Source organism: Equus asinus, chromosome 9 (genome assembly GCF_041296235.1).
Source record: "Equus asinus isolate D_3611 breed Donkey chromosome 9, EquAss-T2T_v2, whole genome shotgun sequence".
Taxonomy (NCBI): Eukaryota; Metazoa; Chordata; class Mammalia; order Perissodactyla; family Equidae; genus Equus; species Equus asinus.
Window position 1 is genome coordinate 92,812,965 of NC_091798.1, and position 13,262 is coordinate 92,826,226.

Below are 13,262 nucleotides of genomic sequence, written 5' to 3' on the forward strand. Positions count from 1 at the left end.
CTGTCCTTGCAGTATATTAGATTTGACAGTGGCCAATTCATAACTGATTCTGTTTCTCATCACCATTTATAAAAACGCTGCTTTTCCTTGGTTGCTAGCTCTACCTTTAGAACTTATGAAGATATCTATATACTCTGGTTAATGAAGTTTGACATATTTGAGTGTTACATACTTCGTTCTTTAGCATACTTGCTCAGAATTCTTCAGTGGCTTCTCATTACTTTTAGCACAAACCCAAACTCCTTAGTATGGCATGTAAAGCTCATGATTCCAGTTTTATCATTTCCAATTAGATTTGGTTACATATAGCAGAAAACCCCCAAATAACAGCTGCTCTAGTGACAAAAGTTTATTTCTCTTGTAAAATATGCCTTGAGTTGGTAGCCTGGGGGTTAGCAGGTGGCTCCATGTCATCAGGCACCCAGCCTCCAGTCTTTCCCTGCTGCCTCTCTGAGTGTGTCGCTCCTGTCCTTAGTCATCTTGTGATGACTGCTGGAGTCGTGGGCATCACACTGGAGTACCTGACAGCAGAAAGGAGTAAGGGAGAGAAAGAAGATGTGCCCCTTTCCCTTTTAAGATTTCTTCTGTGTTATTGGCTGTCACTTAGACATGTGGCCACCAGTTGCAAGGGAGTCTGGTAAATGCAGTCTTGTAGCCAGGGAGCAGCACAGAGTGGAAGGCTCCTAGCAGTCTCTGACATCAGCCTTCTTACCCGGCCTCATTTCTAGAAACTTCCTCCTTCGTTCTGAATCCTCTTCTTTCTTCCAAGCAAAAATAACAAGAGAGTAACTACTCACACTTCTGCTGCTGTGGTAGAGTAGTTCTGATTTCCTGAAGATGCCGTGTTCTTTTGGCATTGCTGTTTCTTTTCATTTCTTCTCTCTTGGATTATGATGCACCACTGAACTTGTCTGCCTGGAAAATGTTTGCTCTTTCTTTGAGTCTCAGCTCAGTCATCACCTCTTTTTGAGGCCATCACTGAATTCCCGTTAGACTGTTTAAGGACAACGCTTCTAATTCCAGTGGTAACGTTAGAAGCCATTTTTTTTCCTCTTGAAAAAAAATTGGACTCACAGATTATGGAAAAACAAAAGCAACCTTTATTGCCTCCTCGTGTCTCTTGAGTGCCTGGTGGGAAAGAAAGGAAAATTCCTAGCCAAGTAGGGGTTCCACTTCCTCACCTCTCTGCCTGGAGTTCACATGAGAGAGCTCTGAGTACAGGTGGAAGACAGCCACCAAGTACTGAGGGAAGCTGGAGTCTTTTCTTGTCCAGTTGGTAAAAGAACAGTATTTAAATTAATGTAGAGCAGCGATTTTCTTGTTACCTTAAAATGCCTTGAGGCCAGCTAGGTGTGGTCTTGACTCAAAGGGAGAAGGATCAGCTACCATGAATCTGGCTGCCCGGTTACATCAAGGTTACCCAAGCTAGTTATATCAAGGGGGGCCAGGCACTTAAGAGCAGAGGCTGCCCAACAAAAGAAATGAGTTCTTTTAAATATATTTGAAAGTCATTTCATATATAGTCATTTCGAACATAGTGTGGACACCTACATTCAGATTGTAGGATTGCAGTTAAATTGCACTATCCACTTTTAAATCTAAGACCTCAAGCCTTTAACTATTTTAGGAGAAAAAGTTTAGTGTCCAAAGAAAGTCTCATTCATGGGCATTAGCTTAGCGGTCATAGGCCCCAGAGGGGAGGGGACATCCAGAGCCTCCCTTGCCCAGACTTCTTTCAAGCGCATCTACATATTCTCTTTGCCGTGTGTCCATTGTGTTTACCCTAGAGATCTGTTAAAGCACTTCACACCCTGCATTATAATGCTGTTAAGTGTTTTCACCCCAGTAAACTCCTGAATGATAGAGTCTTTATAAATATTTTCGAATGAGTTTATTTTTCAGTAAAATTACTATCTTTTTATTCCAAAAGCCACAAAGTGTCATAAGCATCGTTACTTTCTTTGAGTATCTATAGGTACTTAAAAATAAAATAATGCCTAAAATAATGTCTCTTAGCCTTGAATACGCATATATATCTCTTGGGGTTCTTGTTAAATGCAGACTCTAATTCCGTCTGGAACCTGAGATTCTGCATTTCTGACAGGCTCCAAGTGATGCCAGTGTTGCTGGTCGTTGGACCCAACTTTGGGATATCAGGAGTCTAGGACAGCACTGTTCAATAGAAGTATAACATGATCCACATATGTAATTTAAAATTTTCTTACAGCCACATTAAAAAAAAGTTAAACTGGAAAAGTTAATTTTAATATATTTTCCTTAACCCGGTATATCAAAAGTTATCATTTCAACGTGTAATCAATATAGAAAATTATTGAGCTATTTTACCTTTTTTTCATGTTAAGTCTTTGAAACCTCGTATGTCTTTTACACTTGTAGCACATGTCAATTTGGACTAGTAGTACCTACTACAGATGGCTAGTGGCTATCCTTTGGACAGTGTAGGTCTAGAAGTCCTGGTTTATATACCTAAGAACACTTTAAATGTATGCCTGAAAGGTTAGTTCACTAATCCCTTGCTCACCTCTTTTCTTCAGCTACAGTGTATGTCTGTGGAACTTCTAACATCTTTTATAAAGAAAGAGAGTATCCTTATCAGTTGATTGATTGTATTAAAGCATCCCTTTAGATGGCATATTTAATGCAAATAATGTATTCTTATTTCCTCTTTGTGTGTGATAATTCATCATAGAGTAATCACATTAGCATCTCTATTCATGATGTAATTAAGCTTCCTTTTGCCAGTTTCTCATTATTGCCTGTTTCTGAAGGCATTTTGCTTTTTTGTCAGCTCCTAGATTGATCCTTGCAAAACATAATCAGATGATGTTACTGTCCCAGTTAAAACCCTTCAGTGGCTTCCCAGTGCAAATCAGACTTCACGGTGGCCTATGAGACCTTACGTGATGTCATCCCTGCCACACGTCTCCCTCCTCGTCTGATACTGCTCTTCCTTTTGCCCACCAAAATGCAGCTACACTGACCTTCTGGTGGTTTTTCCAATAGCAAACCATTCTCCATAGCCATGTCCTCTGTCTGGAATTTTTTTTCTTCAGGATTTTGTCTACAAGGTCATTGTTTGTTGTGTCTTTACCTAAATCATCCTGGAGAGGCCTTTGCAGATCACCCAATTTCAAGTAGCCTTCCATCACTATCTTATCGCCTCATTTTATTCTCTATAAAACATTTCTGGCTGTTTGAAATTTTCTTTCTTAAAATTTGCTCACTTGTTCATCTATTTTCCCCAGTGGAACATGTGGTACATTATCTAAAAAATGAAATGTAAAGATAACAGTTATTGTTTATCCCCTAGATTTGGATCATGCATTGAAATGCCTTCATCGTGAAGATCCCAGTTTGAAAGTGAGGCTAGATCCTGACACTGGACAAGTAGGCATATTATTACTTAATACCAGAACTCTTTCAATAATAGCATTTTGTGTGTGTGTGTGTGTGTGTGTGTGAGAGAGAGAGAGAGAGAGAGAGAGAGAGAGTGTGTGTGTGAGTGTTTAAGTGCATATGTCTAAAACATTGATTGATCATGCCCCTGAAAGAAAAAGCTTTCCTTTTTTGGCTCTGTCATAATACAAATTTCTGATTATTATATTGACTGTCAAGCTAAGTAGACAAATTCTCCTTAATTCCTCTATATAATCATACCTTCAACTACTCACCAACGTTTTGGCCTTTCAGAAGACAGCCTTTTGTGAAATTTTGAAATAAGGTTAAACCCAAGACAAAGCCTTGAGCCTCTTATGCTAAGGCTTATAAAGCAGCATACTAAAGGGAGAATGCAAAGGTGCTTTTAATGAGAGTAACACACATAAGATGGGTGTGAGGAGTGATAGATTATAATCTAACAATGTGGGAGGAAATAGAGTTCTAAAGTAGGTACAGAAGTGTGCCATACATTATAGCACAGCAGAAGAACAGATATTCATTTTGCACATTCTTTTTAAGAAGGCAGGGTAAGGTTTATATAAGATTTCAGAAAAAGTTCCTTAAAAAGATTATACATTTGTCTTTAAAAAGGATAAACTGATTTAATTAATCTGAAAAATATGGAGTACTTTTTTCCCAAATGCCAGCTAAATGAAATAGTAATTTAGTTTAATGGATCCTGAAGGCTACAACAAGAGCAATTAAAGCAGAAGCTTTTTAGTTTAAAAAACTTGTATTTAAAAATGCCAGTACATATTGTAAAAAAAATAGCAAATAGCACACAAGTGTACAAAGTAAGGAATTAAAGTCTCCCTTTCTGTCTCTCTATCCCATTCTATACGAGTAACTGCTGTGAAAGCTTGACTAGCCTTTCACACTTCCAGACATCCCTTCTGCTGTGCTATGTTATAAAGCACAGTATATTGTTTTCAAAATATTTATATACAGATATATGACAAGTCATCCTATTTGTACTATTCTATAACTTGCTTTTTTCCTAATAATTTACTTCTTTAGCTTTATATTGAAGTATACCAATTATACACCAAATAATTCTTTGTTGTTATTGTTCCTTTTAATTGCAGTTTTCAGTGAAAGGATACATATTAGAACCAGCCAAAGGAAAAGACACAAAGGGCAAAGTCTGGGAGATTATAAATGTGAGACTTTCTTCATCCTCTGGGACACGATAACCCCCTGACAAAGATATTGTAAACCAGGGAGGCTCATCTGAGCCTTTGGTGTCCAGTGTTTGTACTGGGGCTCTGTCACATATTGCCTCTCTGGTTGACCTTTATTCTCCAGCACCTCCTGTAGATTTGTGCTGATACCTTTACCCTCCTGTCTGGGACTGATACGGCTATTCCAGAGCATCATAAATCACCTTGTTAGGCTCTGTGGTGGACAGAGCCCCCAGACAAGCCAAGACACTTCTGCCAGGCACCATCCTGGCCTAGAAGTAACTTCGCAGTAGCTGAGGGCAAGGGCCAGATCTCTCTTTGGGTGAGATTAATACTTCACTACACAGATGGCATATGAATAAGATGGAGCAAATATGGTTCCCTGCACTATACTCTTTCTTGTACACAAAGATCTTCTTCAGGAATAACCGTTGTTCCTAAAAGAAAAAAATATGCATGTCTTGATTGGTTTTGATACATATTTGGCTGTTCTAACATGAGCCCAAAATAACATTAGTTCAAATAAGATAAAAGTCAATTTCTCTGTCACTTAAAGGTCCAAGCTAGTATGGAAGTTTTGGCTGCCCACAAAGCTGAAAAGTGCCCAGGATGGTGGGGAAATAGCCATGTGCTTGGGAATGTTTGGCAGAGAAGTTATTCCCCCATTCACAAGATGTTGCACTCATCCACATCTTTCGAGACAGTTGCGTACATCGTCATTAAGAGAAGGGCTTTACTCTTTCCTTAAAGGCACAACCCAGAAGTTGCCAACATCAATTGTACTCATGTTCCATCGGCCAGAACTTAGCTATGTGGTTGGGAAGTGTACTCCTAGCTAGATGTCACTTGCCCAGGTGATAATTCAACTATCATGGAATAAGGAGAGAATGGTCTAGTAATTTCTTCTAATTGATTTATTATTCCAGAAAAGTTAAAAACAGTGTTTTGATGTGGGAGCCCAAAAAAATTATAAAAGAAACTCAGTTTGTAATTAATGAAAAATAATATGTATTGATTTAGATAGTACTTTGTGATAAACATCATTTTTGCCTTGATCTTTATTTTCTTCCTCCTTTAACCAGACTGTCCTATGTGGAATGGGGGAGTTACATATTGAGATTATTCATGACCGAATCAAGAGGGAATATGGACTGGAAACCTATCTAGGGCCTCTCCAGGTGGCGTACCGAGAGACCATCCTAAATTCAGTTCGTGCCACAGGTAAGGAATAAAACATTAAGAAAGAATTTGCTATTTTCGTTTCTTTCTCTCTCTCCAGGATCTGTTTTCTGAATCTCTTAGTTTAATTGCATAAAGCAGCGTTCACAGTCCCTGATGTCTTCCATCAGGGGGATGGGGTTTTTTTTCTTATTGAGGCAACATTGGTTTCTAACATTATATAAGTTTCAGGTATACAACATTATAATTCAACATCTATATAAACTACAGCATGCTCACCACCCAAAGTCTAGTTTCTTCCGTCACTGTACAGTTGATACCCTTTAGCCATTTCACCCACCTCCCGACCCCCTTCCTCTCTGGTAACCATCAATCTGTTTGTATCTATGAGTTTGTTTTGGTTTTGTTTTGTGTGTTTGTTTTTTATTCCACATATGAGTGAAACCATGCCGCCATGGGGACAGGTTTTATGTGTGTGTTTTCTTCTTTCTTAGGATTTTTTTGTTTTGTTTTAAACACAGCCCTATTTCATTACCACTCATTACATCTACTGGATGAGCCACTCATCAAGGAAATGTGCTTTTCAGTAGTCATGGGATGGAAGAAGCCATTGAAGTAGATGGCTGCTCCCAATCCTCATGACCAGAATGAGTGTAAAAATTTGAAGGTGATGTGTTATTTTTCTCTATAAAGTGAGTGGAAAATACTTTCCACTATTTAATAAATAGGTAATCCTATGCTGATGATCTTCTTGAGAAAGTTCAGTTTTTATATTTCTGCCCAAAATGTAAGAATTCATGATTTTTCTACAATGATTGTTTCAATTTGGTTCCCTTAAGTGAAAGAAAATGACCATTGCTGCTGTTCTCCCCAAGAAGAAGACATGGACAAGTTTGTGAAAAGTCTAGAGAAAAGATATTTAGGATAACCAGGTGCTTTTAAGCAACTGAGTGGTTTATAAAAAGGCCAAGTGGTTACTTTTCACTGAAACTTGAAAAATTAAGCAAGCTGAATACAGGAGCAAGTGACATGAGGATTTCTGTTTCTGGACTTCATTTATGGAAAAACTAAAAATGCTGGGAAAATATAAAAACATCTTGTAAATAAATGTTTGAGCTGGTTAGAACACAATGGAAATTTCCAGAGGTTAAAAAGGAAGCTGGAGCAGGAATCTTGGAAAATAAGTCAACACCAAAGCCACTGGCTATTCTGGAGGAAACTGCAGTCACTTCTCACATAGTACTTGAGGACCACTTCCTCAGGGAAATAATTAACTAGGAAAGTCTTCTCCATAAAGGAAGAGGACAAGGAAATTTGTTTGGCGGGCTGTGGGGGCAAGGGGCAAAATTTCTGAGAATTTCTAACCATAGGCTTCTGATAGGATTTTCAGCCTAAATTCATAGAGCCAATATGACCTGAAAAACTCCAAATCAAGAAGAATTTAGTGTAAAGTGCTCATGGATTGGTAGTATTCCAGGGAACCTGGAGAAGACAAATGTTGGGCCTCTTGAGATAAATGTATCTTCAACCCAGGCCTCAAAGAAAATCTCCCAGATAAAGTAATGTGAACTTCGGGGCCGGCCCGGTGGCGCTGCAGTTAAGTTCACACGTTCTGCTTCAGCAGCCTGGGGTTTGCAGGTTTGGATCCCAGGTGCAGACCTACGCACCGCTCGTCAAGCCATGCTGTGGTGGACATCCCACATATAAAGTAGAGGAAGATGGGCATGGATGTTAGCTCAGGGCCAGTCTTCCTCAGCAAAAAAAGAAGAGGAGGATTGATGGCAGATGTTAGCTCAGGGCTAATCTTCCTCAAAAGAAAAAAAAAATAATGTGAACTTACAAGAGAAAAAAGTGTTTTTAAATCATAAAACCATGAGAAAAGGCACAATGAGCAAAAAGGCAATAGAAACAAATGTCAGAGTTAGAACAGCAAAGCCTTCTGATATTGGACATATCAGATGCAGAATATAAAATAAGTATATTCTTTTGAAGAAATCAAAGAGAGCACAGAAAGCATTAGTAAGGAACAGAGTATCAAAAATAAGCAGGCAATGTAACATCATGTTATGTGAGAAAGAAAGGAAATGCTCAAAAAAATGATGGGGGCATGTCATATTGACACACAGGAACCAACTTGAAGAGGCTTCATCAGCCAAATGTGGATTAATGTGAACACCAGAATAATGAAGTACAATAATTATAGACCATTGAGAAAAAGTAAGTATTCGTGTGTCCATACTGATAACAGATAAACAAATGGGAAGAAGAGCTGGTTCTTCCTTACACTGGAATGCCAGGTGCTGACTGTTGGATGTCATGCAGTGGGGTGGAGTAGGAAAACGGTCATTTTGCAACTATCCTGAATACTTAATATCAGGTACATTGTTGAGGAGCAGCATATTTGCATGGAATGAAGGTGTTTCCCCGTAGACTGCTTATTAGTTGCACGGTAAAAAACTAGTAACTAGATGCTGCAGCAGTCAGACCACACCTCGACTGTATGATCAAATCACTAATGATCGCACCTCACTAATGAGGAGCACGTTGACATTGTATTCATTCAGAAAAATTATAAAAATTTGCAGACGTTAGGAAAAGACCTAAGTTAAATGGAAAACCATGCTGTTCACAGACAAGAAAACTAAATATCATGAAGATACCAGTGCTACCCAAAGATGTGCATTAGACATTAATACCTATTACAAAACCGTAGTCATTATGATACTGATCAAGCTAGGAATAGACAAATACACCAGTGGAACAAACCAGAAAGCTTAGAAACAGATGCATACATATTTGGAAATGTGAGGCATATCAGAGTGATATTGCAGCTCAGTGGGAAGGGATGGACTGACTGAAGTAAATGGGCCTGGAATAATTATCCATATGGAAATAGATTTAGATTCCTACCCCATTCCATATACAAAAGTCAATTCCACGTCAATTGAAAACCTAAAAATAAAAGAAAAGTTGCTCAAAAGTATAGGGAAAATAAATGCTGATCTATGCAAACAAAAAAAACCTTCAAATTTTTGGAAGAAAATATATGATAATTATCTTACTAACTGGGATAGGGGAACACATAACACCAAAAGTTGAAGCCATGAACTAAAAGATTGCTAAGTTTGATGTTACTAAAATTAAGAATTTGTTTATTAGAACACACTGTAAAGAAAGCATAAAGACATACCAAAGTCTGAGACAAGATATTTGCATCATGTAAAACTGACAAAAGATTAGTATCCAGAATATATAAAGAACTTCTGAAGATCAGTAAAAACATGACAAACAACCAAGTAGAAAAGTGACCAAAAAAGATTGAACAGATATTTCACAAAGAAGGATGCCCAAAAGGTCCGTGAACATGTTAAAAGATTCTTCATCTCAGTGACGGTTAGGATCATGCAGGTTAAGATATGAGATACCATTTTACACCAACAAAATCTGACAGTGCCAAGAGCTGCTGAGATGTTGAGCAATGGAAACTCTTATAAAAAAAACTTCTGATGGGAGTGTAAATTATGTAACCAGCATGAAAACAATTTGGCAACTTTCCTGTGAAATTGACCACGCACAGACCTTACTACTCAGCATTTCCACTCCTTGGCATATGCCCTAGAGAAACTCTTATATGTATGCAAGAGACAGATGTGAGAATCTTAATAATAGCATTGTAATAAAAAAACTGTAAGCAAAAATAGCCCAAATATTTGTGGACAGAGAAGGGATGAATTGTACTGTGTTCATACAGTGGAATCCTACATAGCAGTGAAAAAGAGTGAACGACATCAACACGCTATGCCCCAATGCTCCACAAATGTGAAGCAAAAACGCAAGGTGCAGAGTACACACAATATACCCAATTCAGAACAAAGCAGAAGTCAACTATATTGTTTAGGGATACATGCATATGTGGTGTGACTCTGAAGAGAATCATAGCAATGATTAAATGTAACATCATAGTGGTGGTTTCAGAAGGCTTCTAGGTTACTTGGAATGTTTTGTTTCTTGTTTTAAGTTTCATGAATGTTCGTTTTATTTTTAGCTTATGTGTATATTTTTAAATATAAAGTCACAATATAAAAGTTAGCTTAGAAAGGGATTATTAAGAGGTTTTGTATACTGTAATTCTTAGTTCTGAATTTGGCGCATGAGTCACTGTGTTACATGGTCACTTGCATAAATACAGCATAGTTTTGTTTTAGTAAAATATTGGAGATTGGTGACAGCTGCTGGTTGTTAGCAAATGAGATGTACTATTTTCAGTCTTAGAAAAAGACATTTCACTAGTTTTTTTGGAAAGGAATCATAAACATGAAATGCATAAAATATTACTTAAAGAATACATGAAATTTAACAGTTTGTGGGTTGGCAGGGTTAAAGCCTTTTAATTCTCATTAGATAACCTTTTGTACTCTGTTTTGCTTTAAATAAAAATTTTGTCATTAAAAGAATTTCAATCACATAAGAGATGTTTCAAAAAGTTTAAAAGTGTGATCTGCATATCAGAATTTCTGTGATCATCTGCCTCGATGCATCTTAACACTGTAGCAATATTAATAGGTGATGATTCAGAGTGGCTTTTTAACGTTGATAAACACAGAAGCAGATGCTTTCTTGGTAGAACTGTTTACTCTGATATGTTTATACTATATTTAGTGCCATTGTTAATATTTTCTCCCACTTTATCTTCTATGAGACCTTGAACTTGTTGATTGTAATTTTGTCATTTGTGGCACCTTGACACCTTTCCAGAACAAATCTCTGAAGTGCTATATTCAATTTGTTTACAGATACCTTAGATAGAACTTTAGGAGACAAACGGCACCTTGTGACTGTGGAACTGGAAGCAAAGCCAATTGAAACAGCCTCTGTTAGGCCAGTTATCGAGTATGCTGACAGTGTTAGTGAAGACCTTCTGAAGGCCTCCCAGGAGGCCATTGAAAATGGAATCCACAGTGTGTGCCTCCAAGGTAAGGTACTCAAGTAAGAGTAGGCATTTGTATCACGCTGAACCATCGAATCACTCCTAACAGAGCAGGTTGTTTCAGTCTTTCTTTCTAACTTTGGGAGTGCTTTCTCCCTCTCTCTTCCCATTATGCATTTGTCACGCCTTTTTTTTTTTTTTTTTTTTTTGAGGAAGATTAGCCCTGAGCTAACATCTGCTGCCAATCCTCCTCTTTTTGCTGAGGAAGACTGGCCCTGAGCTAACATCCGTGCCCATCTTCCTCTACTTTATATGTGGGACGCCTGCCACAGCAAGGCTTTAACCAAGTGGTGCCATGTCTGCACCCGGGATCTGAACCGGTGAACCCCGGGCCGCAGAAGCGGAACGTGCGCGCTTAACCGCTGTGCCACCTGGCCGTCCCTGTCGTGCCTTTTATGTTGTCCCACAGTCCTTGGATGTTCTGCTCTGTTTTTCCAGTCTTTCGTTCACTTTGCTTTTCAGTCTTGGAGGTTTCTAGTGAGATATCCTCTGACTCAGATACTCTTCCCTCAGCCATGTCCAGTCTGCTTATAAGCCCATCAAAGGCATTATTCATTTCTGTTATGGTGGTTTTGATCTCAAGCATTCCTTTTTTATTCTTTCTTAGGATTTCTGTCTCTCTGCTTACATTCCCCATCTGTTCTTGCACACTGTCTCCTTTATCCATTAGAGCCCTTAGCATACTCATCTTCTTTGATTTAAATTCCCGGTCTGATCATTCCAACATCTCTGTCATGTCTGCTTCTGATGTGTGCTCTGTCTCTTCAGATGTGCTTTTTGACTTTGAATATGCTGTGTAATTTTTTCTTGGTAGCCAGACATGATGTGCCTGGTCAGAGGAACTGCTGTAGACGGGCCTTTAGTAATGTGGTCGTGATGGGGGAGCATTCTGTAGTCCTCGGACTAGGTCTCTGTCTCAGGGAACCTGCGTCTCAGGACTGGGAACTGCGCAAGTGTTTCTCAGGGTTCTTCTCCCCCCTTAGGTGGGGCAGGCTGGCTAGAGTGGGCTAGAGCTGGGCACTCCCCCCAGGTCAGTTAGGCTCTGGTTAACTCGTTCCCCCTGAAGGCAGGCCTTGTGAAGAACGAGTGCTCTGGAGTATTGCAGAGTGGTTTCACTTCCCCTCCCCCGGCCTGAAGCACAAGGGGATTTTTCTGTCATGTTTACTGTGAGAACCTACTTGAGCTCCTAAAGGTAAATCTCACAAAATTGTAGGGCCTCCTCCATGACTACATGCCCCTGGAGTTGGTAACTCTCAGACTTGTCCACCCTGAGCCTCCAGCAGTTCATCAGAAAGTTCAGGTTTTCTTACCCCAGCACTGGTTCCCGGGCCCTTTCTGTTCACGAGTCCCTGCTCCAGGGAGCTGTGGCCCCGTGTTGGCCTGGCTGTCTCTGCAGTCTTAGGGGCAGTGGTTTGCCCTTTGTCGTCCCCTCTCTTAACAGATCCAAGAAGAGTTGTTTATTTTTCAGTCTGTTCTGCTTTTTACTGGTTGTTAGGACAGAGTGACAACTTCTAAGCTTCTTATATGTGGAACTAGAAACCGGAAGTCCTCTCTCTATCTCTTTACATTTCTCACTTACTCCTCATTACATATTGGGTCCTAATAGATTGCAATTTTTTCCCTTTGCCTAGGACCATTGCTTGGATCCCCAATTCAAGATGTGGCGATTACTTTACATTCGCTGATGATCCATCCTGGTACCTCCACAACTATGATTTCTGCCTGTGTCTCAAGATGCCTACAAAAGGTATAGCACCGTCCTAATCGTTTTTGCTTTAAGGTGACTCTCCTGACAGGAGTGTGCCGCTGATCCACAGACAGCTGTGCTTTCAGTGCCTGACCTTGTGTTTCTGCCTCCTGAGCCTTATAGTTAACAAGAGCTTTTACCATAGACAATCTTTGATTTCTTAATCACCAGGGTTTTATTTGAAAGAGGATCTAAGACATTACTGTTTAACACAGATTGCTGTGAAATATCCTCAGATTTTGGCAAATAGGCAACTTTCCTTAAGTGACATCTCTGCTTTCCCCATCCCAGACACCCAGCCGTTAGAGGCAACCTTGATAGGTTTGAGTAGAGGACACTTCTGGAGTCAGCTTAGCCCCAGATGGGCTACAGTCTAAAGGACATTGAAGATCTAATATTGGTTCCACTTTTGGAGTTCATGTTTATTCAAATAAGATTACTTTAATCAGGGATCAACGCAATCAGATAAGTCTGCTGAATAACAGATACAGGATAAGCATCTTCCCTTCTCAAAGCATCAAGCAACTTGGTATTCTTGGTGTGGTTACCTGGGGGTATGTCCTTAAGTGTCTTGCCCCAGTAACCTACCAGAGCTGGACTAAACCCCAGGACCTCAGTGTGCTGAACGCTGATTCCATGCATTCTCCTCAGTGTGGAGATGCTCTAGTTTGGTAGGTGACTAATTTTGTGTTGAAACACTTACTTTTAA

At 39.4% G+C, this 13,262-nt stretch overlaps 1 protein-coding gene across 5 annotated transcripts in view; it reads left to right on the top strand.

The window, feature by feature from the left end:
- GFM2 (GTP dependent ribosome recycling factor mitochondrial 2) overlaps window positions 1-13,262 on the top strand; it is a 55,865-nt gene that overhangs the window by 35,381 nt on the left and 7,222 nt on the right. For 4 of the 5 annotated variants that reach the window (XR_011506049.1, XR_011506050.1, XM_014830051.3 and 1 more), the window contains exons 16-19: window positions 3,332-3,408; window positions 5,723-5,861; window positions 10,613-10,792; window positions 12,438-12,553. Coding sequence is in view for 2 of the 5 variants with exons in the window: in XM_014830051.3 (XP_014685537.2) it covers window positions 3,332-3,408; window positions 5,723-5,861; window positions 10,613-10,792; window positions 12,438-12,553 (512 nt within the window). In the remaining 3 variants the exon portion in view is untranslated. Of the gene's footprint in view, window positions 1-3,331; window positions 3,409-5,722; window positions 5,862-7,945; window positions 8,037-10,612; window positions 10,793-12,437; window positions 12,554-13,262 lie in introns of all 5 variants that reach the window. The other variant, XR_011506051.1, reaches the window with a different exon arrangement.